The following is a 27,979-nucleotide window of genomic DNA, read 5'->3' on the forward strand; positions in this document are numbered from 1 at the left end:
TTCAGCTTTCTACAGTGAAACTGAATATATCACTGTTTAACCCCCTGGCATCTCCAAGGAGTAACATGGTGATTAAATATGGGTGTTACCAATTTACACAGTCAAGAAAAATCTCATCAGGTAATGGTAATGTAAAGATATTGTTTGTGCTTCCTATAAATAAGTTTAGTCACTGAATATTTATAGTATTATGACCTACAAGAATAGAACTAACATAGAAAAATATTATCAAGATTAAGTGACTATTATACAGTAAAGGAGTCTATTAAAACAATAAAGAAGTTATGTACAAAGCATTCCAATTATTTCATGTTCTTACCTGGTCTCCCTGAAACTGGTCTGGTAACTTCCAGTAAAATGTTTCTGTATTTAAGTATTTTCTGACTATGGCAGCATCCAGTAAAATATCAGGAAATTGTGAAAATACTCCTTCCACTGTTCCAGTCAGGTTACTTTGAGCTACTACATGCAGAATGGATTGAGCTGGAGTTAAAGTTATCTGCAACACAAGGAGCAAAAGATTCATTCAAGAAAATTATTCTATCAGTGTAATATGCTGTTTACAGTTTTAGCTGCTTTGAAACAGTCAACAGTCCATCTTGGAGTATTGCCCAAAAAAAAAAAACTGGGAAATATATTTGATATTTACTTCTTTAAGAAGTGAAGGGTGAAATGCAAGGTTTCAGAAATAAGACTGTGGCCTTTTATCATTTGATCTCTTTTCTATTCTTACATATACCACTGCACCCATCAGCCAGTCAACTACATTCAGTCCGATTCATTAAATGTGCATGACCTTAGGCACACCAGTGTGGCACTCAACATGATAACTACTAGACTATGTCTGTGTATTTATGTTGTTTTACTTACAGGAATTCTCACATGATCTTCTAGTTCTGAACAAAGCATGGACATCCCAAAACAGAAGCATGGAGTACATCCTAGTGCATTGTTAGCAGACAGAGCAAAGGTTCCAGGTTTACACTCACTGCATTGTAGACCAAATACATTTTCCTGGAGGGAAGTAAAAAAAAAACAACACCAAAACTAAACCATAACAACATGTTCCTATTACTTCACTAACTAAATGAAAGATGGTTCTTTTTGGAAGAAAAACTGGTTGCTATGTAAAATGCATAGCAGAATATAGTTTGTTGTATCTATTCTGTTTTACTATGCAGTACATTATTTTTTTCAGTACTTTTTTCAGTATTTTCCTATGCTTAAAAAAAATACTCCAAAAAAACAAACCAACAAAAACAAAACCATGGAGTACTCAAGCTAAACTCATATTTAATTTCTACCAAAAATTAGCAGCTATAAATTTTTATTCAAGACAAAATTTCCCCTCAGACCTCCATCAGGAAAATGAGATCTCAAATCCAAAGAAACTGCTCCATGTGAATAGGAATGAGGGGACCTATTCCCAAGTGTCTGTTTTTGCACTCAATTTCTAGCTGTTAAGCTGAACTTGAAGAAACACCCAAAACTTCAGTCAGTGCCCACTGGCACTTTTAACCAGAGATTGAAGAGACACCTATGAAAGCACAATTTTGTTGCTCTGAAGTAAGTTTTCTATCACTCAGTCTTTCACTCAGTCTTTCAAGAACAGACTCCCACCTTTTCAGAAAAATCTGTACTATCTGTGTATTTAATGTTTCCCTTTTTTATATAAAAATGTCAATTCAGACTTCACTATTATCAATGTTTATGAGTTATCCTTAAGCACTGCCTTTGGTTATAGCATAGGAAACCAATTTGAACTTGCAGCATAAACATATCTAAAAACAACTGAGATACTCCATTTCCTATTTATTGGTTTCTTCCTATCATTATAATTTGAATTTTCAGAAAAGCAGGCTATATCATCTGAATCAATATGTTGTTCCCAAACCTAATAAAACCAAATGTGTACAAGCAGAAAAACCTGACTCTGTTTCATTTTTTTCTTGCCTAATAACAAGACTTGTTTAGCACTGGCATAGAAAATCCTTTAGCAGTGATTTAGTGTTCTCAGAAACGTATCAAAGAAGGGATGTAGATTGTCTTGAAGTTCTTTCAACCCTATACCTTTCATGACTTCAATGTAATAAATGTCAAAAAAATCCCAGTGCTGTCCCAGAAGGGTCTGAATAGTTTAGTACCTTGCAGGTACAGATGCCAGTTTCTTCTTCACAACCACAAAGTCCTTCAGTGTCATCACACATCTCCGGTTTTGTTCCACTCAAATCACAATCACAGGCAACACAATCCGGGTAGTCCCTGTAGCCTAACGCACACCTGGAACAGTCTTGTCCTCCAAATTCAATTTTGCACTGGCATTGACCTGTCAATATATCACACTGGGAATTGGTTGAACCAGTGTTGCTACAGTTGCAAGCCTTAGATGAAAAAAAGAAATATTCATAAATAACAGATTTTTAAAAATTTTTTTGCAACAGAAACAGCACAGAAAATTTAGAGTGCCCCTTAAAACTGAATGTTTATCAACACATACTAGATTATAATAAAAGGGAAGAAATTCCACACAGAAGTCAAGTTGTTTGGTTTGTGTTTTAATCAAGAACTGCATTTCCAGTAAACAGTGGATGGCAAGAAGTTAGAAGCTTTGTCAACTCCCAAATATGAGGTGGAAATCAAAGGAGTTGGAGCAATCTTTTCCAGAAAACAAACAAACAAAAACTCCAAAATACTTTATTTACAGTACTAGTCTTGAGTGCAGCAGGTAAATTAAAATAATGCTATATAAATGATGACTGAAAAATCTATAAGTACCATCATTTTATAAATATGACAGAAAGGAAAATCTTAATATTAACATTCTTTTAAGATTTTAAGAAGCATTAATAGGGCCTATATCTTGCTCAAGCTTCATTTACTATTTGATGAGGAACCAAGAATCTCATTACAACCAAAAGCATGCAGTGCATCTCAGTACCAAAGGAATACTGGTTCCTGGTAGAGTATATCTTTCATTATGCAGTCAGTAGTATGAATCTGTTACTACAAACATGCAAAGTGCATGTACTTAACTTGTCATTCCTTTTGGAAGAAGACTGGATTAATCTTCAGTCTATTTCATATCTGTGGTTACTTAACAATTACAATTTTGTACTGTGGTTCTTTCTAGCAGAGCAGGCAAAAAGCCACCTGACTGTGAGCATTTTCCCTGCATCCTTTTCCTCCTCATCTCTCTTTGAGATGAAATGCCTTTATCTTGTAAAGCCCTCTGCACCAAGACCCACAAAATCTATTAGCGTTACTATCTATCCTTTATCATCCTTCAAAGGTTTGCTGCTCAACATTAGCGCTCTTTGTATTAAGCAGTTTTTACTCTAGCAGCAAGCACTAGGTACTACAACACCTAAGTGTGATACACATTACAACCAAACAAGTTGACAGCTTTTGCTTTCAGACACCAGTAAAGACATACAGCTCTGAATGTCAAACCCTCTTTTAAAAATTTACAAGTACTTCAATCTCTATATGTGATAAAGACAAAAAAGAACCCTAAGGTACAATGCACAGTGCAGCAGCACACTTGAAAAGGATTGCAAGCAAAACATTGACTTCAGCTCTGCCCCATCACTGCATGCAGAAATGGATGCTGAATATGAAGAAAACTGCAAGAAACAAAGATAAATGAAGTACCAACTTATGCAGTCTGTGTTGCAAAAACAGCCTGTCAGGTTTCTGATAGTATCACCCCCATTTCATTCATGTAGAGAGCATGCAAGGAGTCTCTCCAGGGTTTGCCACAAGACCTTGCTCCAGATCTTAACCTACCGTAGCAGACCATGAAGCACAGGGGGTGCTTCTGTTGGGCCTGTTACCTGATGTTCACTGTATAGTTCATTGCATCAAAAAAGTAACTAAAATACCTTAGAGTAATTCGTGTGGTTCTGTAACCAAAAGGAATGATACACAACTTAGCAAAAGTGATCAGTTACATATTTAATTACACTTGATCATGGGGAAGTGCTGTGGAAACACCCTACCTAAGGAACACCTCAAAGGAAATACATAAGGATCAGCACATTTGCAGTACGTTGTGTAATAATGACAGTAGCTGGTAGTTAACAAAGCAGTGGCTTAAAGACCAGTTGCCAAGTAAGTTGCTATAAATCACTAAGACAGTTAACTTTGAAGACTAAGTACTTTATCATCCTTACCCTAAATAACTGAAGAGAGAAAAAAATATAACAATTTGGCTGACACTTAAATGCTTACTGCATATAATGACAGACTTCGCCAAGTTGATTGTATTTGTGGTTTCTCCACTGAAATTACCCATTACATTCATGTAATTCTGAGGCTTTTTAAAATCTCAACATTTATAACACAAAGACTGGCCCAATGCCATATCTGTCAGGAATTTACTGTGTGAACCTAATTGCGTAAATGGTTGCTCTTCCTCTAATCTGCACTGACTTGGCATTTTACTGCTTAATTGTAAGTATTAAGCTGAGATAATGGGAGCTACCATTGTTCCATTCCTGAAACATTAACTACATTATACTATTTTAATCACAAATATTCAGGAAAAAAATGCCTGCAGTAACTTTCAAAATAAGCTAGATTTCATTGTTATTAAATACACAATATCATCTCTTCTTAATTTGCACAGAAACAATGTACTCAGTTGCCAATGCTGCTATTAGTCTGGTTTAGTATCACTATTCAAACAATTACAAGTTAGAATACACATGTCACATTTTTAATGTGAACTATACACCTATGCAGAATAAACACTCTGATCAATATTTTCAAAGACTGTTTTCTTACAATGTTCCTGTTGTTCCCTTGTTTTTTGGGTTTTGTTCTAATGTAAGCATGGGGCACTAACATTTTGAGCAGAATAAAGACCATAGTTCTCAAAACAAGAGTCCACTTCTGTATAGAGTGAGCTGTATTTAACAGCCAAGGCTTATCATCCAGACTACCATACCTTGCAGCCAAGTTTAGGAGAGAGTCCCCAGTGATTTTCTTCACAGAGTTCACATTTTTGTCCCTGAGTGTGAGGGGGACAAATGCATTGGCCAGAATCAGCATTACAGTTGTTGTGAGTATGGGCACAGTCACAGGCTGCAAGAGGAACAGAACCAAATTAATAACTTTATCCTTGCTTTAGCTACAGAGAAGAAACTCCAAGACCACTGATAGTCTTATATTTCTTAATTATGCAATAGTTTGTCCATTCCATTAGGAACTCCTTGCCATCCCTAATCACTGAGAAATAAATTATGATCACAGTGACATTTCATCTTCTTATTGGAAGCCCATTACTGCTTTTTGACTTAGCTTATTTGGTGTTTTTAAAAGCAGTGCTACATTTTCACAGAAGAACCAACAAAGCCAACCAAAATTATTGTGGAGAAGAGTAAATCTGCAAGGAAAAAATTCTATTATAGAAGATTGAAAACTCATCAGGAGATACGTTCAGGTCCTCAAGCAGGTGAAAGGACTAACCTCAGTAATCCCTTACTGAATAATAGAGAGGGATAACTCTTTTAATTATAACTAGTTACTGCAAGAAGTACTTGTTCATTTAAGGAATGCAATACTATTCCAGCTAAAAAGCAGAAGTTCAAAAAAGTGGTTTTATCAATTGCTTACTAACATTTACAAAATTTCCAATACTGAAATGCTTAAAGGTATCTTAAAGGAATCTTTGCTTCTTAGTAAAGACACTTAGCATATTAGCAGCCCACAGTATATGTGTTTCAAAGCATACTCCTATCACATAATCTTACAGGATATTTCATTTTACTGCACTCTTTGAGGCATGAAAAAAGCATTACTGTCTGGTTGGAGAAAAGGCAGGCACTCCTTTAGTTATCCTGTGTTGAAAAGGACATCTTATTAACATGATAAATTAATTTTTGATGACAACTCTCCATTTGGATGAACATTTTCTTCTCTATCATGACTACAAATTTTACACACTCAGGCAAGGAGGGGAAAACAGAGTCAATGACATCTTATCAAAGTATGAAATATATACTCAAGAACTGAATCAAAAATAACATAAAAATCTTCATGAGTAGTAGCTCTTCACTCTTGCAGTTGCAGGGAAAAAAAAAAGCTTTTTTACCCTCTGTAGGACTGAAGGGGTTTGTACAAAAGAGACAAAGGAGCTCTTGAGGATGTAGTATTTCTCCCATGCACCTTTTATGAGTTATTTCATAGTCGCCACCTTTTACAAGGAATCATACAATAAGCAAAGAAATGTTTTGTTCCCTAGACTAATCAAAGTATTAGTAAACCTTTCTACAGATTCTCCCATGAAGTAATCAAAACAGCTGACCTTTGCCAGAGTTCAACATACAATACATTGCTAAAAGGAATTCCAGACAAACTCTGAAAGGATTATGGATCAGAGCTTACGTGTGCAGCCACCATTCTGGAATGCATAAAAGCCGTGAGCACAACGATCACACTTTTCTCCAGCCACTCCTGGTACACAGTGACACTGCCCCTGATCATTGCAGCCCTCAGAGACCGAGCCAAACTGACTGCAGTTGCAGGGAATGCAGCCAAGCCCAGTAAGCAGGCCATAATAACCATTCTGTTGGACAAGAAATAAATAGATTTGAGCTATGATTCATAAATTTTTGAAAACAATACAATATACTCTCTTGTTTTCTTTTATTTTCCATGATGCCTGAACCACCTGAATATTTGTCAGCACTGTGTGACTGCTGTGGGAAGGCTCCCTGGCCTTATCTCTTCACTGTTCCTAGCTCTATGCAAGTATGCACTCGGGTGAAAAGCTGAATCCTGAAATGCTCTCATGGTCCTCTATTCTCATGAGTAAGACACTATGTTTTGAAGTCTGATGTTATTTTAGTCTAAAGACTTGTATGAGTGAGAGTGGGCTGTGCTGATCATACATAGCTATTGGTGACTATGAATGAAAGCCCAGAACAGAGCTGGTCAGTGACCTATGATTCATGTGGATTGAAAGTCATTCAGCTGGGCTGCCACAGGGGTGGTAACTGGGCACACATTTCCTGCTCTTAGCAGTTTTACACTTAGCGTTGCCAGGAAACTGCTGGTTTGTACCACAGTGACTATCAACTTGTTCTCCTAACAGTCCTGCTTTTTAGCTGAATCCCTTTTTGGCGTTCAGCCATGAGGTATTGTCATCAACCACACTTCTTCAGATATTCCCATTCAGACTTCATTTTACAGAAGCACAGCTCTGAGATCCCTTCTGGTTAGCATATTATGAGTTGTTTTGGTAAGCCAATGTGACTACACACTGTCAGCACTACCCTGAACAGCCCTATGCAGAAGGGCACCGAGTCAACTACATAGCTTCACATTTGCAAAGACCACAGGCAGAGCAACTGCAAAAGCCTTTCCAGATACACTCTGGTCTCTGCTCCAGCAACAGGTCCCCCCTCCTCTGAATATATTTGTTGTCATATCTCTGTATCTGCTTGAATCAACATCTATAGTTAAAGAGGAAGACAATATCATGTATATATTAGAAACAAGTAAATATTTGCTTACCAAGCATTTATCACATCTTTCTCCAATCACATTTGGTCTGCAGGAACAGAAACCTGTCTCATGTTGACAAATACTTGAAAGGGAACCATTCACATGGCATGCGCAGGCTTGTGTTCAGACAAAAAGAAACCAAATAAAAAATTATTCATGTGTGTCTATATGCACTTACTATTACGCAGAATTCCAAATTTGGTATACATTGTGTTTCACCTGTAATACCCCACAGATACTAATATACTAAAGTAATGCCTGTGCCTTTCAGCTAAAAGAAAAAAAAACACCTTTGAGAGGCTACATTTGAGAAGTTTCTTCTTCCAGCCCTATGTGACATTCAGAAGTAGGAAATGTGTATAGCACATGACTGGAGGGACAGTGTCAAGCAAGCCTTTAAGTTCCAGGGATATCAAGTGTCAGACCCCAACATAATACATTCCCCTTCCTCAGCCTAACCCAACACTATAGTTTTCAATCTGCACTTGCTAACTTCCAACCTGAAGATTAATTTTTTCAGTAAATGTGCAGATCTACCCATCCATTTTGCTACACATACACCACACTTTTTGTGTTCTTTAAATTTTGAGAGTAGTAATAGCTTACCATCACAGTTTTTGTCAATCACTGCATCCCCATAATACCCATCAGCACACTTTTCACAGTGGTGACCTGCTGTGTTCCCCAGACATTTCAGGCACTGTCCTGTGAGGTTATCACAGTAGCCATCTTCTTGAGGGTTTACATTCCCATTACATTCACACGGAGCGCATGATTGTCCAGGCATGAGTGGATTTCCATAGTAACCATTAGCACACCTGCATCAGAGTTTAAAAACTTCAACAGCTGGAATGTGGTCATGTCATACACTCTCCCCACTAAAGGGAGTGGTTCCTATTAAATTTTAACCTGCAGTGTCTTTGTATTACAAGGAAAAACAAAATGGAAAGGAAAATTCTATTAGAAATGTTCTGTACATGTGGTATGAACAATTTGAGGCAGATAGGATGATGAACAGTTAATGATGGTAATGATAGAGGTATTTTACCCAAAGCTAGTGAACATACCTTTCACACTGAGAACCAGTATAGCCTGGAAGACATTTGTCACAGACAATTCCACCTTCTTCACTCAGCTGGCAAGTAGGACTGAAACTATCAACAACATTTATGGCAGTCAGTATCAATACACAGAATCCCAATATTTCTACAAACATTCAATTTTCAAAAACTCTTGTTGAGATTTTTTTATTTTAATGGAAGATTCTAAAACTTCCTAAGAACTTGGCTCTTGTTGTAACAAATAAGCACAATTTCTGTAGTGAGTTCCTTTTTCACATGCTACACTTCTGTCCTGTTGTTTTCTGAAACAACAAGAAAGATAACTGTGATTTTGCTGCCAAGATCAAGGACAGGTTGAATTATAACTTTCAACCACCGTGCACAAATTGCACCACTTCACTCAGTATCTCTCAGCCTAGTCTGTATATTTGTCTACCCAGAAAAACAATGTTTCTAATGAGATATAGTCAAATCATGGTGGAAAAAATAGCCCTTTTCTCTCTCCTTCAGATTTCACAACATTTTTCTTTATCTCATTTTTTGATTTTGCTGAAGATACAAAGGACAGCCTCACATAAGCAGCTTACTTATTGGCAGCTGAACTCAGAGGACATGCACAGGGCTGGCAGTCCTCAGATGTTCCTTGGGATGGATTTCCATAGAAGCCAGGCAAGCACTGATCACAGAAAGGTCCTGTTGTGTTGTGTTGGCAAGCCTGTGAGACATGGAAAAAATCTTCTTGTATTTGATTTTGATAGTTTTTCAGCCCCTGAGGGATTCTTTCTGTGGTCTACATGCAGTATGACATTCAAGGAAGCCATTCTTCAAGCCATGAAGAACAACACTGAACTTTGAAAATAAGTGTTTGACTTTTTTCTCAGTTGTAAGAGCAAATCCTATCTGTTTTTCCTAAATTTTAGAAAATACATTATGAAACCAGTCATATTACTTATACACATACTTTAACATATTTTTCATATTAAACATGTTTGCAGTAACAAATTTCTTACACAGTTTTTACTGGTGTTTAGCCATTTTATTCCTGTGACCTTTAAATTTCAGAATTCTGAGAGCTAAATTTTCTCTTCAGAAGGTGATGTGTAATTTCCACTGATGTTAGTCACGGAGGATGCACCTATATCTGAAAACAGATATTCCCTGCTTAAAATTGTTTCTTTCAGGAGAAGTCTTATTTTCACCTGCAGCAAGCAGTCAAAATTTTAATCAGCCAGTATACAGTGACATGTTTGTACTAGTTCTGATTTTTCCCCACTTGAAATGATAAACAGAAACAAACTCTTTTTTGGAGAATATGCTAATGGAGCCTCCAAACATATTCTGAACTAAACAATTAAAAGCTTGATACCCACAGCTTGGAATTTATGCACACTATAAACTCACAGTCAAAATGCTTTCCTAATTCCTAAATAGATGGTTAAAACACAAAACACTTTGAAGGAAGACTTACAAAGCAAACACCATGAATATCACACTCAGTTGCATGCCCATTGCACTTGCAGGGTTGACAAATACCTCCAAAGAGTATTCCATCTACACGGTAGAACCCAGGGAGGCAGGACTGAAAAGAAATTAGGAGGAAAAAAGCACAGCATTATCTGTGTTGAAAGCACACATCAAAACATTTTCAAAGAGTGCACTTCTGACCACACACCATCTAACTCATTCACACTGTGGTAATTTAATTCTCTTTCAACTTTGTTGATGCCACTGTAGCTTTTTTCTGTTGTAGTTGTTTTTCACTTGCACTGGATAAAGGAGAAGAAAATTAACTTCATAAAACCTTGATTCAACTCTTTTTACCCTGGAGGCACAAAAGTGAAGTTTGGTGCAGTCTAATATGTAAAGTTCTTCATTATGGGACAGTAAAAACCAGATGATCTACCTCCTTTGCAGAATCATTAACAACACTATAACACAAGGCTTCATACTAAAAATATTTGTCAAAATAGTTCCTGGTATTCTGCAGATGGGGCTGTGCCTCTCTAATCTTCTATTCACTAATATACAAGACCCCACCTTGCACAATACATTTGACCCTTGTGGGTTGTTTCAAAAGCCAGCATTCCTCCCTGCTAAGGTTCGTTATTGCATCCATAAACTTAATGACAAATAACAGAAATAAACTGTACATGATTCAGATCCAGAAAAAGTGCTTTTAACAAGTAAGGTAAGCTCAAAACAGCTTCACAGAGCTTTCACAACTGATCCCTCTGCAACACTAATGTTATGAAGTGCATCATCTTTTAGTGCCACCAAAAAGAATTCAAGTTTAAAATCCCATTTGGTTTATGTGACAGAAAATATCTACAAGATTGTGTAAAGTATAGTATGCAGCAATTCACCACAGAACATACACTTTTATGGCAGCATAATTAAAGGCAGCCTGCCTTTAAAGCTTTGATCCTTTTTGATAGGAGATAGTTTTGTATACACAAAACAGTATAAGATGTTACCTCACAGGATACTCCTGTGTAACCTTGAGGACATTCACAAAATTCCACATCTGGTGCTAAAGAAAGATCTATAACATTTGCACTTGCAGTATCCAGGGTCACAGAGTCCAGCCTAGGATCAAGCATGAAAACATCACATCATTAGTCTCCCCAGATTTGATTTAGAACAGGGCAGTGTCCTTCTAGGGAGATAACACTGCTGAGTGCTGCTCCCTGGCAGAGAGAGGTGAGGAACAGGCACAAGTCTCTGCTTTAAAATCACTATCTTATCACAGCATTTGCTGGGAGTAGATGCACCCTCCTCCTGTTATCATTACTACTAGCAATTGTCTCTTTTCCTGTGGAGTGGTTTAAACAAAACTCTCGCCCCTCTGGTGTAGTATTAGAGGTATAGCTGTCCTGAAATAAGACAGCTTTATTAGTATCATGTTTCAAATAGGCACCTATCACTGGTTGGCAAGTAGTGAGGAACAGCACCAGCTCACTGATGCTGAATACAACAGAACAAAACAAAACCTCTCACTACAAAGAGAGACATTTTGTAGCAGAGACAATCTTCTCAACCACAGGCAAATTTTTTTAAAGAAATCTTAACAAACATTCCATAAAGATGAACACATTATCCCTAAATGGACATAAATATCCCTGGAGTGGTGTCAGTGTACAAAAGAGCACAGAGCTAATTTGGTATCAAACCTTATTTCATTGACATGAAATGTTACCAGATTAGGGAATGAGGAAGAAAGGTTGTCAATGAGTCGAAGGAAATTAAGTAAATAAATGATAAGCTGATTCCCTTGAGAGTGATACAACCTCATTCCTGTATCTTGGACAACAGGTAAAATAGAGACCTCTGTAGTCTGAGGCACATACTGACAATGCTGGTTTGAGACTATGAAATGATCAGTAAGTCCATTCCAGCACAATTTTCCTATTAAGCACTGTCTTAGAGATGAGCATCAGTAACATGTACAAAGAAACATCAAAGGAAATGACAACCAATGTCTTTACTGACAGGTTTTCAATAGTCAGTAAAGGATTAACTTGTCACATACCAAAATAAGCATACTGTTGAGAGTTTTGGAGGTATTTACCTCTAAACAAAGCAGCCATTGTATAAGACTTTCATGCAGTATTCCTTTAAAGTAGAAAATAATGCTTCTGCTATCAGAAATCTTTAAACCCAAATGCCCCTTTCCACATACTCCATATGACTGTATTTTGGGGACAAGACTGGTCTTGAGGAAATTCAATAAATAACACTTTTTTCTAGAAACTGTTAACATAAAACTTCAGGAATACTGCTCCTAAGAATAATGATTCATATGCAGAAAAATAATAGAAGTATATAGATTAATTTGAATACTTTGTCTCACTCACTTATAGATAGCTTTCTTGGCAATGTTGTAGTTGGCCCTGATCAAAAGATGGGTCACGTTTGCAAGAACAGTCATCAGCATTTCCCGGTCTATAGCTTTTTTTGTATTGAACTCTATGAAATTCTCCGATACAAATCTCACTGCATTGGAGTACTCCTCATAGGGCTGTAATGACAAGCCTGCTGCTCTCGTACTCAGAATCCACCCATTACCCTGAAATTGAGAGAGAGAGAAAACATTTGCCACATTTGTATGTAAATTTTATTAAGCAATTATATTTAGTGTCAAATATACATTCATGTAATACAGAAAAGAGGCAATCAAACTAGATTTCTTGCATGAAGTAAGTAAAAGGTCTACATTTTCCATGGTTTCAAGGAAGACCACAATCCCATTCTCTTCTGGTTCAGAGACTTCAGAAATACTCAATTTTCTTTTGGAAAAGAATAAATTAAATTTCAAAAATCAAACAACTCTATAAAATAGAATGTGATCTCTCCTTTATTCTACTAAGTACATATTTAAAAAATGCTTTTGGAGGTGCCTAGATTCAATATAGAGTCTTACTTATTAAAAACAACAGAAATCTAGAGAAGTAAGCAATTAGCAAGAACACTCATCTGTTTCATAAATATAAGTCCTCCCCATTCACTGTAGTTTTTTAAAACACAGCTTTGTAGAAATGGTAATAAACACCTCCCCCTTTTACAAATGGATTGAATTTTAGGTATTTATCATTTAAAACTGGTATTGTATACTTACAATTTCAGCCAAATGGGTAAAAAGTAAGAGAATCGACAAAACTGACTATAGAAGCATTATTTTATCTTCTTTTTTATTAATCCTTCATATTTTCCTAATATTGTCTGAATACTAACAAGCTGGAAAAAACCCCAACCCACCTGAATGATGACATCCACACTAGATACTATGTCACTGTCCACACTCTCCATTGGAATGTCATAAGATACTGTATACTTTAAGTTTCCACCAAAAGCTGTGAGCTGAAATAACAAAAAGTGAAGTCTTAACAACATGATAACCTCCAACCAACACAAAGAAATTACATGGGTCAATGCAATGTCCAAATTATAGGAGTGCATGGCTTACAAATAGCACTTTCCAGGAAAAGTTTAACATGCCATGAGTATCAGTAAAGGGACAAGTGCTGGCTTGTTGCTGTGCAGGTGGTGAAAGCTACCTCAAGGCCCTACTGGTGATTCAAACAAGTGCCCTCATTCAGTGGAAATACAGGATTTTCAACAAACAGCTGAGGAATACACTATCCTTCTAGCCAAAGGGCACAGCATGCTGGAGTTGTTCACATTCCATACTCCACCTTTCAGAGTCCTTAGCCCCAGTACTGCTGCCGACTACTTCAAAGTTAGCCAACAGTTAGACCTACATTAAATGAATAAGAGATCACAATTTCAGTTAGTATTGCCCTGTGCAAAAGCAACCTCTTAATGTTATATTTCTTAGCCTTATTTTCACTTACTGTGTGACCATACCAATAAAACAGGGCTGAATGGGCAGATTGTACTGAATGCAATTAAAGGTGAGGTTGCAAGGTTTCCCTCTACTCACCATTGGCAAGGCCACAGGTGGAGTTCTGACTCCAGTTCTGGGTTTCCCAGTAAAAGAGAGGGGTGGAGGTACTGGAAAGAGTCCAGCAAAGAGCTACTAAAATGAGGAAGAGCCTGGAGCATCTTTCATATGTTGAAAGACTGACCATAGCAGGACTGTTCAGCCTATAAAAGACTCAGGGAGATCTCATCATTATTTACAAACACCCAAAGGGAAAGTGCAAAATGGATGGAGCCAGACTCTCTAATTGTGTCCAGCTGCCAGGACAAGAGGCAATGACCACAATTTGAAATGCAAGAAGTTCCCTCTGAACATCATTTCTATTGGGAACGGTGATGAAGCAGTGGCATGGGTTCCACAGGGAGATTGTGAAGTCTCCATCTCTGAAGATACTCAGAAGCAGCTCTCTGGACATGGGGCAGGATAACCTGCTGTAGGTGACCACACTTGAGCAAGGAGATTGGGCAAGATGACCTCCAGGTCCCTTCTAACCTCAACTATTCTGTGATTCTGCTGCAAAAAATATAGGAGACCCAGAGCTTTAGCTAGCAAACCAGGGTAAAAATTAAGGACTAGTTGGCTGAAAATTAACACTTGCCAGAGAGAAGAAGGACAAGAGACAGGTAAGGGAATTTAATAGGTGGTAGACAAGGCATGAAAGGTAAAAGCTTTGGGATAGGAACTGAGAACACAGGGGATTGTGAGCATGTAAGTTAGTAACAGACAAGAGAAAGAGATACCCTGTATCAAAGACAGGCAGAGAAGAACGTGGGGACATGGATGAGCTCAGTGAGCAAAAAGAGGGTCCTGGGAATGTCTGGACAGGAAAGTATAATTTGAAGAGCAGAGATAGACTGGGAAGTTTCATAATACTGGGGTTTATATGTAATTTTTAATTGAAGAGAACTATATATTTAGAGCAATAGGTTATGGTTAAGATAGAGCAACTGTAGAAGAGCTTTGAATCCTTAGCTGAGTACTTACTTTATTTCCCAGATATGTCTCAGGTGCTGACCAGTAATAAGTATGTTTCAGTACTTTCACAGCCTCAGTGTTGTTAATACTGATTTGACGGGGTCCATCAAATTGACTTCGCTGAGGTTGCACGCTCCTTGCACTATACAGATCAGTAACAAGCCATCCAGTCATGTCTGATATCTCCAAGAAAGAAGAATAATATTAAGGAAGTCAGGCTTTTTATCACTGAGAAAGCATTCACCCCTTCCTAGATATTCAAACTGATGGATCTAGAACACTTTCATTTGCCAAGTCAGACATCCAATACATGCAAATATGCCACTTCAGAATAAGATAGTCTCCACCTCTCTATTAGACAGGAAATCAAAAAATATAATGGGTGTGATTTTCATCCTTCCAATAAAATTAACATGATACCTATGCAATTCCCTGAGACAAAAATACAGAACTTTAAAGGCTTTGAGGCCCATCATCCCCATTTACAGACAGGGCTGAGCTGGAGGAAAGCAAAATACACAGTTCCAACAACAACAAGCAAGATGAGAGAACTTTGTTCTTCTCACTGACAGAGTTTTATACAACCATCTCAAAATTTCAGTCAATTTCATGTGTTTTTCTCCCTTTTTACTGGCACACAACAGAAGACTAAAGTGTAACTAGCTCTGCAAAGAGACATAAGGAATTTTGTGGGAAAATAGTGTCCCCAAAGCCCCCTAACTCAAGAACAGTCTATTAAGAAGACAGTGATATTTATAATCATTTCTTCCTAAGAAAGAGTATTGGAAATATTGCCAGAGGTCACTCTGACCTTGTCCAACAGGCATAAGAGCAAGGAAGCAAGTTTGGGTTCATCATTTCAGTATGAAAAAACCCTTTAATAGTCAGGAAAAAAAATGCATTTTTCCAGTGCATTACTGCAGCCTCCACTACCCAATGTTTCTGATATTAGTGCAAGCCAGTGGAGCCAAAAACTGCTCTGGGATGACATGCTGATGACCTCAGAGCTGCTGAATGATACTGAAAATCCATTCCTCTGTCAGCAGACACGTATCAGAATTAGCAGTTACCTTGGGCATATGTCAAAAAGAAATATAGTACATTTCACAACTGTCTAGGAAAGAATATGAGGTCATGGACAGAACATATAAATACCTGATTGATGGGCCATGGAAGACTGTCACAGACATCAGAAACACCAAAGCAGAAACACTCTGTGCAGCCCTGAGGATTTCTTTCTTGCAAATTGTAGAATCCTGGTTTACAGAGATCACAGTTTTCACCTTCTACATTTTCCTGTCAAAGGCATATGACATTTGGTTCACATCACCATTATTATGGTAACAAGTACAGTGGATTAGATGGGATTTAGGCATAACAACAATCAGAATGTTATAAAAGGAAACACATTTCAGCACAGCAGGATTATTGAATAAGACTCACAGCTTAGAATTGAAACTGATGGGAAAAATTCATCAAAATTTGCCAGTTCATCAAAATCTAAACAAGTCCTGGCAAGGGCTCTATTAGAGTGAAATTTCAGTACACAGGCAGTTTTTGAAAAGCTTCTGCCAGCTTGCCAGTCTACTCGTCTCATAGCTCAACTTTGTAGTTTGCTCTGGAGAAAAGTTCTCATGTTTACTGAATCTAAATGGATTGCCTTTCAGATAGCTCACCAGCCAGAATCCATAAAGTTGACCCTTAAGACCAGGCTCTTGGAATTTCAAGACAACAGTTCCTCTAACACCATGATCCTCCCTACTGCTGCCACCTCTTTCTGGAAGAACAGCAGAAATACTTGTGCTGGTTGGCAGCTCTCCCTCCCAATATGCTCTGGCTAAGGTCCAGAAACTCCTACTCCCAAAGCAGAGGTGCTCCACTCCCTTAGCTTCTTTTACTTTCCTGCTGCCTCTTTACCTCTCTACCGGTTGGGTAGTTCAGAGCACACTGCTACATACTTCTTTCAATGCAGACTTTAATGGGGTGGGAAATTCAAAAAACCACACTCAATATTTTTTCTTGTAGAATTTGTACAGCCAGTATGTGGTTATTTCTTCAAAAAGTTTATAGACAATTGCTGCTGACAAACAAATCAGCAGAGATATTTGATAAATGCCCATAAAGCTGGGTAAATAGTAGATCTCCATGGGCATTTCTACACAGGAAAATGCAGAACATTTCTTACTGCCAGGGACAAGATTCTGATAATGTCCTATCTTCATATCACGATAAAACTTGGATACACATCACTCTCCAATCTCAACCTTTGATTTCCACTATGGGAAAATTCCACTGTGAAGGCGAAGAGAAATTTACAGAGCACCCTACAAAGTTCCATGATAAAAATATGGGTTAGGACACCAAGACTGCAGGGCATACAAGTGAAGCACAACTGTCTTGCAGTTTTGGGGAGGCCTATATGAGCTCTGCATTGGCATGTGAAATGCAAAACCTGTGGACCGAATTCTGCTTTCAGAAGCAGTTACCAGGGTACCTTCACTTCAGTCAAAAAAATCACTCCAGATTCCAGACTTACATCAGATTGGCTCTCACGGAGCAAACTTCAGTCTTACCAGTGAGAAATCAGAAACTTTCAACTGTCTCTTCCTCTGGAACAGTGTTTGGCATGTCAAGTAAGACCTGATCTCCAGCTCTGATTCAAAGGCTGAGGATGACTGCTATTAATATCCAAACTTGGAAAAAATCTCAGAATAAGCGCCTCCTGAGATAACAAGATTTAAAAATCCTGGATTTTTTTAAAAATAGTATTTATATGCTCTTATCACCTCTTTTTATATCTCAGTCCTTAGGATGCACTTGGTTCACACTTTTCACTGTCTCTGTACCATTACTACCCAGAAATTATTTATTTCTTAATGAAAAATAAGAATCTTACCCATTGACTAGGCCTCAAGAGCTGTGCTTCATGAAAGATCAAATATCACGAAATGCAGTGTATGAAAAACGGAATAGCTTGCTTTGCTGTGTTCACAGAGTCTGCAAAGTCTTAAAATCCTTTCTCCATCACTTGATATTTGGAGCACACAACTTTTCCCATTTGATCTCTTTAGGGTGATCTGCAGGCTGGTGATACTCTCAGAGATTTGGCCTAAAAAATCTGTATGCCAGGCTCATGCCCAAGACATCACTGAAAGGGGGCAGTTTCTTATACAGTTTATACCAAAATTTTCACCAGTTAGCTGTGTTCACTGACACAGTGTTACCCTACCTCAAAATCAGGCAAAAGGGTTGTATCTACTTTTTCATATTTAAATTGGCTATTGGAGCCATTTCTTTCTTCCAGACTCTGGTTATTTACATGTTTGATATTTTGGATCAGATAAGTTATGCAAAAGGACTAAGAATTTTCAGAAAAATTGTCAAACTGCTTTTTTTTGGCTCCTGTTCACTGTCATACTTGCCAACAAATACATAAACTACTAGCTAACATTTGGTTGAGAAAATTAAGTAACTTCCTTAAATATTAACACACAGCTTTGTGATAAAATTCAGTGGAATCTACAGCTGCAAGAAGTTTTAAGGGGTTTGGATATTTACCAAAATATAAAAGGCTGCAAAACTCTCTTTTTAAACATTTTGTATGGTTTATATTTTGCAATTGAATAATTAAATCATATTTCATACATAAGACTAGTGCAATTGTTCCAACAGTTCTTTCCAAATGCTTGTTGTTTCCTCACAGAAAGCAAAGGTCTTAAACACATCCCCTTTTTACAAGAAATCAGTGACTTTGAAGAGAAATATCAACTCACCCCTAAAACCGAACTCAGCTAGGCATATACTTATTCCCTCTGTGACTCACTCACATTCACATATACAATTTTTATTTCATTTTAATGCCAGTCCGGCCAATTATTACAGTGAATGTGTCAGTAACATATTCAGCTACTCAACATAATTTATCATATTTTTCAGTACAGACAGTAGTTAGTAATTTTAAGTTCTATGTTGTCAGGTGTATAGTTACACCAGCTTACTTCCTATAAAAGAAGTGATCTTCCCAGTTAATGAGTAATTCACTGTTAAAAAGGAGTTTACAAATCAATGCACAGATTTAATTTCAAACAAAAATGACAGTTTAGTACTCACTTTGCAAAGACAAGGTTCTGTGCATGGATCTTCATTAATGCTACCAATCAGGCTGCAGTTACAACGCAGGCAGGTTGGATAGCCACGATACCCAAATGCACAACGGTCACATTTTTCTCCTGTATAACCTTCTTTACATTGACACTGACCTGGCCAAGTCCCTTGAACAGCAAAAGTAGAGAAAAAAATACATAAGAGCAGGCAATAGGCTATTTTCAAGACATCTCAGAGGGTGGAAATAATTCAGCATTCCTTTTTTATTATACACCATGTTATATTCCACAGATACTTGACATAAATTCTGCATGGAAACTACAATAAAATGGATTTTGTGACAGTTCTAACAGCATTCACAAACAACAGCATTAGATCTCAAACCCTCACATTGTTTTACATAGTAGGAGCCCACAATCCCCATAGAAGAAAACATTCAGGGACCTGGCATACCTTCAAGTCATAAAACTGTGTTATGCCTCACCTTCCTAAAGATTTACCATTGCTTTGAAGTGGCACCTAACAGGCCACCATTGAAAGGTAGGCAGTGTTCCCTCAAACATCAGTGACTGAAAATACAGCTAGATTTGAAGTTTAGGGAAAAGGCACTTCCCACTCCCTTACCACGCTGCGAGTCAGAATGGTGCTCATCTTTAACACAGGCAGAATTGAGAGAGCCAAATGGGTCACAGTCACAGGGATAGCAGGGGTGATCCTCATAAGGAGAAACCTACAAAATAAAAGTTTCTGTCAAATTCTCAAATTATTAACTGGGAAAAGTACGGTTACATCTGTTTCTTATCTTCAATCACTGAAACTAAAAGTAATGAAACTGGAAAAAGCTTATATAGAGCAATTGATCACAAGACTAGTCTAATTTTAGCAAGCAGAAGGATCAGGAGATTGCAGCCTAGAAAAAAACTTTAATGTAGGAACAAAATTTTGTCTTCAATAACACAAAGGTATAGTATCTGCTAATGGCTAGAAGCTGAAGCCTGACTCATTCAGCATAGACATTTTTTTAATGTAACAGTAATTAACCCCTGAGATGGTTTGCCAAAGGTAGGGAAATGTTAAAGACAAGAATGGATGCTTTTTGCAAAGATATTCTGGTTCAAAGAGGAAGAAAATTAAATAAATCCTTGGCTCTGTGTTCAATGTAAGGACAGATTATTAATGCAGACTCATTCTGACTTCATGGTCTATATATCTTTGAAATATAAGGTGATGCAATTCATATGGCAAATTTTTTTCTCAGGCAAAATTTACCTTTGAGGTGATTCAGCTGTAATGCAAATCATTAATGGCCTCTTAATTAAATACACATTTAATAATTACAAGATGATTGAAGACTTTTCTTCGATGCTTAATACAGCAACTGTCAGACAACTTCTGACTCCAATTTCCTTCTTTGGATGAGTTGTGCCTGCTGCCTAGCCATACTCTTACAAACTCACCCTTGCTCTCTGCACCAATTTCCGTGGGATTTGTAAGGTATGGGTTTTCCAAAACACATATGAACTTGCCAAAGCAAGATCTTGTGGAGCAGAATTTTATTTCAGTAGGTCTCATTATACAGGCACCTCTAACCTCGTAGGAAGTTCATATGTTTAACTCCATTAGCCACATCTTAACAAGTTTCTTGTAGAGTTTAGATCATTTTTCCAAAGAGTGACACTTGTCAATAAACTGGAAAGTATGCAGGCTCAAGTTCTACAATAATCGTATTAAGAAGAACATTTGTTGCAATGTCTCATGAGCCGAAGAGTCTGATCTTAGAACCATGTAAATGTTCTTTTTAACACTGGTTAAAATGGGCTGGTACAGGATGGTACACAACTATAGCACTTTTGAAGAGTGAAACTTTAATACTGGCACTTTTTATAGCCTTATCCACAGGGAAAATGGGTTTCCTATCAGAACATGTACATTTCCACATGAGGATGTCAAGCTTCATCTTCACTTACTCTTTTCTTCTCCAACAGCTTGACCTGTCCTTCCACACAGCTGGACAAGCATTTGTTATTTTTCTGAAAGTTTTAGTGTTATGTGATCTACAAAAAACCTTTCTATAGTTCTTAGAGATTATGCAACTGTTAAAATATTTATATTAATTACAATCAGCTGAAATACGTATCATGATACTATGTTGTAATTCACCAAGACATTAGAATGTATTTCCTAAATCTTACTTTGAGTGGTCTAAAATATCCATCAGCACACATTTCACAGTTAATCCCAGTAGTATGTTGAGTACAGTTTAAACACACGCCACCTCCTATATACTGGCCATGAATATCCATGCTCCTTTTCTGATCTGCAATACTCTGATCGTAATAACAGTCTTCTGCTTTGTTATGACAGTTGCACTCTGAGAAGAAATGGAAAAGAAATCAATTTTATTTTTATTTACATTGTATAACAGTTCCTGTAACACTGAAAATTTCAGAGTGGAAAATATAAGTAGAAAGACCTACCAGCTCATCTCCAAAGTGTACTTTTTCCCTTTAACCATGCTATACACTTCAACAGTATTAATGTACATTTCAATGCACATTTCAAAACCAGTGTCACTACTTGATTAGCACCATTTTTAACAGTATGCTGTAGATCCCACTAAGACATTCCTGTCAGGACTGAGGTCAACAGTGATGTGTGGAATTAGTATTATGTGTTACTTCATTTTCTGCCCTCTGTATTACAGAAGAAAATCTGCCTAATTCTTCTCTTATTTGTATTATAGTCAAAAGTGAAAAGTCAACAATGCCAATACACAAGTATAAATTCGTTTTAGGTTAGAGGATACTTCAGTCCAAACTGTCACAAACAACTACTTTCCAAAGAATGACATTAAAAATTGTGCAAATACTTAAAAGACTATTTTTCTATCAAGAGCTTTAAATTTTATCTAATAGGTTCTTAATTGTCTGCAGTTTGGGCTATGCATTAGCAATGTGAAGAGAGAAAATTCATGAACTAGCCCTAGCAACACATTCAGCTGTACTCACACAGCTTAAGTCAATCTATCAGACAATCTGAACTGTAATTGGCCAACAGGGAGTTTCTTTCAAAACTTGTGTTATCACAACAAGGTTGTTCATCTGACAAAATTTATGATAGATGAAAGAAATTTGCATTTCAAGTAGCTAACAAAATGATTGATGCAAATCTTCTAGTTTCTACAAGAGTGCAATAAATCCACAAGTTCCTTTGAAAAAAGACACTGAAAGCTATATTACATGAAAACTTCACTAGTCAGGGAGTCACATTGGACAGATTATTTAAAACCAATTTAACAGTTACTGTTAGAAGTAGATTCTCTGCCTTTGAACAATCCCATGAGGACAGATGGATTCATGGATTTTTTTCTTGGGAATTAGTATAGAACTGTTTGAAAGCAACCTCAAACAAGAAAACAATAAGGCTTCATGAAACTATCTAAATGTCTGTGCATACTTACTCTCACATTTGTTCCCAGCAGAAAGGGTTCCTGGTCTCCATGGTTTCTGGTGGTAGCCTGGACAGCACTTGTTACAGCTCCCTCCACATGTGTTGTGTTCGCACTGGCACTGCAATTTCTAAGAATAAAAAATTCACTTCCTTGAAATATTTTTACTGAATAACATGATCAATTGTTGCCAAAAGTCTGCCCAGTATCAGCCTTACTCCAAAAAATGGCAAGACCCACACATACCCTACAATTAGCATTAAATTGCTCAACCATGCTATATCAACTATTGGGAAATAGCCTGTCCAGAACAGAAGGGGCAAATCTCCTGTTGCAAAAGAGACTATTTCTTGTGCCCCTTGAATTGTTTGAATTCAATGCCAAAGAAATAGAGTTTACTTCAAGAAAATTACACTACCAGAGACCCAAATATGCTTGTTCAGAAAAGGAAGAAAAATAAAGCAAATATCATAAGATCTCTTTTAGTTTCCTCTTTCTCATTCTCCTTAGCCATTTTTTTATTTTAATTAGAAAAGTCGTTTCTTGAACTACTGAGATTAAAGAATACCTTTGTGATTTCATCCAGAGGGCAGCTTCGAGCATGGCCATAACAAATACACATGCCACCAACAGAGATGTCCTTTATTGAATAGTAGTACTACAAAAAACAAAGTTGAAAAAAGGGATGAATAAAAGACATTTACATGTGTGCACTTACACTTCCCTGCACTACTCTACAAAATAAAATACCAGCACTCGATTACACTGTGACTTGAAAAATAAAATAAATACTTGAAAGTATTTGCCATTTGGGAAATGTTCCATTTTTCCCTTATTTATTTTTCCCATGTTTTTCCTCATTGGTATGAAAAAATAACTGACTTTTAAGTAAGCATGAAAAACTTCCTAGCATTAGTAAAGACCACCAAATGTGGCCTCTGTCAAAATTTACTTGGAAAAAAAAATAAAAATACTCTCTTCACCCTTGAAGAAGACATAAAGCATAAAAAATTGCAACATTTTAATGTCAGTCTGGGGGCTAAGGGTATACTTTCTTAAACTGGGAACTCTGCCTTCCCTTAAAACCACTTTGAACCCTCATTTCCAGACCAGCTCTTTGTTACTACTGTGGAGCCAGTGAAATATTCTACCCAAACTCTTAGTTTAAAAATTGGTGATACAGCAGAATACTATCCATCAATATTGCCATGTGGTGAGCAAAAGCAACACACATAAGGAACAGACTTAATTTTCAAGGCAAAGAGGAAATGACCATCTGGATTCAGTTACAGCTGCAGTATCAACAAGGTTGGCCTGTTTGTATCCTGGGAAGTATGTACTGCAGGAGAATGAAAAAGAAACTCTTTCCAAGGGTATTTCTAAGGGAAGAGTTCAAGGCACTCAGACCTAACAACTCTGAAGTCATCTGGTTCAGGAAGAGGAGGTGGCCCTGGGTGGTCAGACATACCAATACTTGGGCTGCAATTTCTTTGAAGGATCTTGAAGCTGGAACAAACTAGCCTCTTTGATTTCATACTTTTTTTTTTAACCTTTTTAAATTTCTTATTATGTTCAGTATTTTAGGAGGTTTTTAATGTTATACTTGAACTACAAAAATCATTCAGGGACTTATCATGAACTTATAATTCTCTGTCCTTAACTACAGAGAAGGAGGCCAAGATTGAGAAAAGGAGGAGGACAAAAGCAGAATTGTATTTCTCACTGCAATCCCTCCTTCATCTCCTTTGTCTTATTTTCTCACAGTGTATGGGTCACAGCAGCTGTGTGCAGCTTGAAGTTGAATGAGAGACCAGTGCTAAACAAATGCTACAGACAGAAATAAATAAAAAGAATACAGAAACAAAGGTGCTTTTGAACACTCAGAAAAGTTCTGCATCAGCCATTTTTAAGACTCTGTAGAAAAACTAAACATAATTGGTATCAACTGGATGCCAAGCCTTCAAAAAAAAATAAAAACAGCATTCCAAAACCTGGAAGTGATTATCTTTTTTGTAGTTGGTTGTATGGTGAGACACAAGATGACACATCAGGATTTGGGAACCCTGGCCAATAAAAAACCTGTGTGTTCTGAAAATGAAAATATGTAGCTTTACATACAAAACTGCACTAAGCCTGGGATTGCACAACTATGTATTTTGCAAAAGCAAGGGGAATGCTTGTCCTCAATATTCTTATTTTCCAGTTGCATGCTTGTATGCTTCCATGTCAAGCCTTGCTTTTTGGGGGTATATTTCTTGATATTCCAATATTATCAATAGATCTAAGTATCAACCAGCCTGGTCCACAGGAACACCTCACCTGCTCAGGCTGTGCCTTTCCCTACTACTAGTAAGGCACAATTGGAGCAGCAGTCCAATACTCCGCTCTTGCAGTCTTCATGCTAGCAATTCCCAAAGGAGTCATACAGAACATACAGAACATCCATATTTTACACTTTAAAATGCTGCAGCTGAATGGACACCTCCATGACCAAGGTAAGAGTGGGGCTGCATTGAAAGTATCCACCAAACCCTGACCAAATCCAAGTTTCTCCCATCTAAACTCAGCTATCCAGACAGCACAAGGATGGCCTGTATTAGAGTAGCCACAAACTGCGAGTCCTGTTGCTGCATAAGAAGGTATTGCCTGCAGATATTACTCAAGGCAAAGAGTCAGAAAAGAAGGGATAGAGGAAACATGTCTCGGGTTCTTCTGTCCTCCTCAGAAAGCCTACTTCATAGAAGAACTTGAAGCCTGTGATGTCCTAACCTATGAATTTTGGGCAAATTAAGATGGTCAAAATGGCAGGATACAAAGCAGAAATACTGCAGAACTGTTAGTCAAGGTAGATGCTGTCATTAAGGTTCCAATATTGGATATATGTGAGAGCATGAAGAAGTCAGCCTAAGTGCTTGGGGCCTCAGTTTCCTCAGTTACACTATCAAATGTGTAAATATCAGTTGATACGCTCAGAATTCGATCCAAGTGTTTTACTTTATTATTAGTTCATGGACTTTGAAACAAAAATGAAGAAAATTCTTATGAGACATGAAAAAACACAATGGCAAGGTTTTAAAACAATTATTTTTATGAACCACAGCACTGGGTCCTGAAATCCTTGATACACCAGAAAAGGTAATACATTTACATCAAGAGCAACCTCAAGTGACATTTCCATAAGTCAAACCATAGTTTTCATTTTGATGATAAAGCATTATAAACACTGTTCCTAGCAGAAACAATTTGCAGAAATGAATGAAACAAAAAAGAAAACAAATAAAAAACAATCTCTAAAAAGCTTTTTCTCTAATTTGTTCATGACAAGGTATTGTTGTTAATTCTGTCAAAAGGAAGCCAAGAATTATTTAACAAGCTATCAAAACAACTCTGTGGTAAGGATTAAGAACTGACTCCTTTCCAAACAGATCAGAATAATCTTTCCCATCAAGCTATGCTGAATACCCTTTATGAACAATCAGCTTACCCTTCTGGTAACAATGGGGTCTAGTTCTTTAGGATCATTATGGCTGAGAGTCATGAGGTCAGCATTCAGAGTTCTAATACGCTGCAGTCGTAGGCGAATGTATCGTGCAGAAGTAAATTCCAAAAGCTTCTGTGAAGGATCATCAGCGCTAGGCCTACCATTGATCAGTGACGTGTGAATCTAGAAAGAAAGATTGCATTAATCATAAATATAATTGTGATTTGTTTGGAACAACATCAGCCTGAGATTCAAAGCCACAGAACTTGTTTCCCAACAACTCAGGATGGTGCCAGGTTAAACTACACAGAATTCTTTTTTTTCCCCCTTGTCTATCTGCAGGTAAAATTCCTGCATCCTGACTCACATATTTCTGAAACCACCCCTATCAGCTCATCATAGTCCCAAGACTCCTGGACTTTTGTGGAGATAGCACAAAGAGGAGAACAGTGACAAGGCTAGTCCCTAGTTTCTGCAATCTTCCTCCTTCTCCTTCATTGAGATGGAACATGTTAACTGGCCATAAGCACAGTTTTGTCCCCTCTCCATGAACAGAAAAGATCTTATTGCAAAACATAATATGTCACACATATTCAATCTGGGGTCATTAATCCTACACCTGCCTGTGACAGGGCTGCCCAGTCAGGAAGGAGTGACAAGGGAATGCAGGTGCAAGGAAAGCCACAACACAGATGACAATTGAAAGCCAGTGGTCCCACAAGCCCACTTATCTGGCCTCCATCTTTCTTGCACAATTCCAACTGGTCCCACTAAGATGACTTTCTGTATCAAGCTGCACAACTTATTGTGTGCTTTCTTCTTTCCAAAGTAGCTTAGGAATGCACAAGGATATAATCTCATGTGACCAGACAGTTCCTGCTACATTTTACGGAAGAAACTGGAAAATGAGACTCTACAAACAAATGTTAAACAGTTCACCTGGTGTCCATAACAAATGGGTCTGTCAGTTGTATTTTAGTGTATGACATATCCTCATTAATGAAAAGTAATTTTCTCTCATATACTACTCCTAAACTTATAGTTTCAATTTTGTCCAGTAGTGTCAAATTGTTTTCCTGAAAATATTTCTAAGTAATCAAGTTTTTTTATTATTATTTTTAAAAAAATCTTAATTCTATAGTGGAGCTAGGGGTTTCCTACAGAGTAACTCTGTTATTTCAAAGACATACAAATGGAGACTTGTAATGGAGGTCACACTCCCAAAATTCTAATTTTACCACTTATTAGTCACCACTGTTCCTTCTTAATATTGTAGCAAATTGTTTTCAAAGAATTCCACTTTTCTGATAGCCCATCCATTTTCCAACTGCAGAATAAGTTCTGAAAACTAAAACTTTTTCCAGGTCCAAACTTTCAAATTAACACCACCTTATATAGTATTCAGCTCTCACAGAAACACAGAGAATTCTTCTAGTCCATTTCCTATGCCAAAGCAGGATTTACTAGACTTTTGTTACATGTTTGACCAATCTGTTCTTGAACACCAGTGTTGGTGCTGACTTCAAAATCCTCCAAGGCAACCTATTCCAGCCTTTTCTGGCTTTATTGATAGAAATGTTCCTAATCTCTAACCCATGTATCCTTTGTTGTAATTTCAGATCTCTTCTTGCATCCTGTCACAGACACACAGAAGAGTTATTTCCTTCTTGCACCCATGTTTTACGCAACTGAAGACTGAACATGCCCACCACATCTCAATTTGCTCTCTTTAGGGAAATTGGTTCTGACATATTCATTCAGAAGTCAGTTTTCTGCTGAGAATTATAAGACATAGTTTTTGGTCAAATATTCAAATATCACTGCATTGCTCCCACTGAAAAATTTAACACATATATACTCGAATGTAGATGAACTCAACTTTAGCATGGAGCCCCACATCCTGTTCTCATTTACCTTTTGCTACAGATATAGAATTTGCTGGGCTTGCTGCAATCCTTCGA

At 37.3% G+C, this 27,979-nt stretch overlaps 1 protein-coding gene across 1 annotated transcript in view; it reads right to left on the bottom strand.

The window, feature by feature from the left end:
- LAMA1 (laminin subunit alpha 1) overlaps positions 1 to 27,979 on the bottom strand; it is an 80,453-nt gene that overhangs the window by 40,636 nt on the left and 11,838 nt on the right. Inside the window, exons 4-24 of the mRNA XM_071554265.1 lie at positions 26,022 to 26,201; positions 23,106 to 23,195; positions 22,550 to 22,667; positions 21,282 to 21,460; positions 19,714 to 19,819; positions 19,096 to 19,256; positions 16,141 to 16,281; positions 14,995 to 15,168; positions 13,326 to 13,427; positions 12,425 to 12,636; positions 11,045 to 11,156; positions 10,039 to 10,149; positions 9,158 to 9,285; positions 8,577 to 8,663; positions 8,116 to 8,327; positions 7,519 to 7,625; positions 6,388 to 6,568; positions 4,949 to 5,085; positions 2,145 to 2,381; positions 871 to 1,014; positions 320 to 499 (exon numbers count right to left, since the gene is read on the bottom strand). Coding sequence (XP_071410366.1) covers positions 320 to 499; positions 871 to 1,014; positions 2,145 to 2,381; positions 4,949 to 5,085; positions 6,388 to 6,568; positions 7,519 to 7,625; positions 8,116 to 8,327; positions 8,577 to 8,663; positions 9,158 to 9,285; positions 10,039 to 10,149; positions 11,045 to 11,156; positions 12,425 to 12,636; positions 13,326 to 13,427; positions 14,995 to 15,168; positions 16,141 to 16,281; positions 19,096 to 19,256; positions 19,714 to 19,819; positions 21,282 to 21,460; positions 22,550 to 22,667; positions 23,106 to 23,195; positions 26,022 to 26,201 — 3,099 coding nt within the window. The remainder of the gene's footprint in view (positions 1 to 319; positions 500 to 870; positions 1,015 to 2,144; positions 2,382 to 4,948; positions 5,086 to 6,387; positions 6,569 to 7,518; positions 7,626 to 8,115; positions 8,328 to 8,576; positions 8,664 to 9,157; positions 9,286 to 10,038; positions 10,150 to 11,044; positions 11,157 to 12,424; positions 12,637 to 13,325; positions 13,428 to 14,994; positions 15,169 to 16,140; positions 16,282 to 19,095; positions 19,257 to 19,713; positions 19,820 to 21,281; positions 21,461 to 22,549; positions 22,668 to 23,105; positions 23,196 to 26,021; positions 26,202 to 27,979) is intronic.

Source organism: Pithys albifrons, chromosome 4 (assembly GCF_047495875.1).
Source record: "Pithys albifrons albifrons isolate INPA30051 chromosome 4, PitAlb_v1, whole genome shotgun sequence".
NCBI classification, from domain to species: Eukaryota; Metazoa; Chordata; class Aves; order Passeriformes; family Thamnophilidae; genus Pithys; species Pithys albifrons.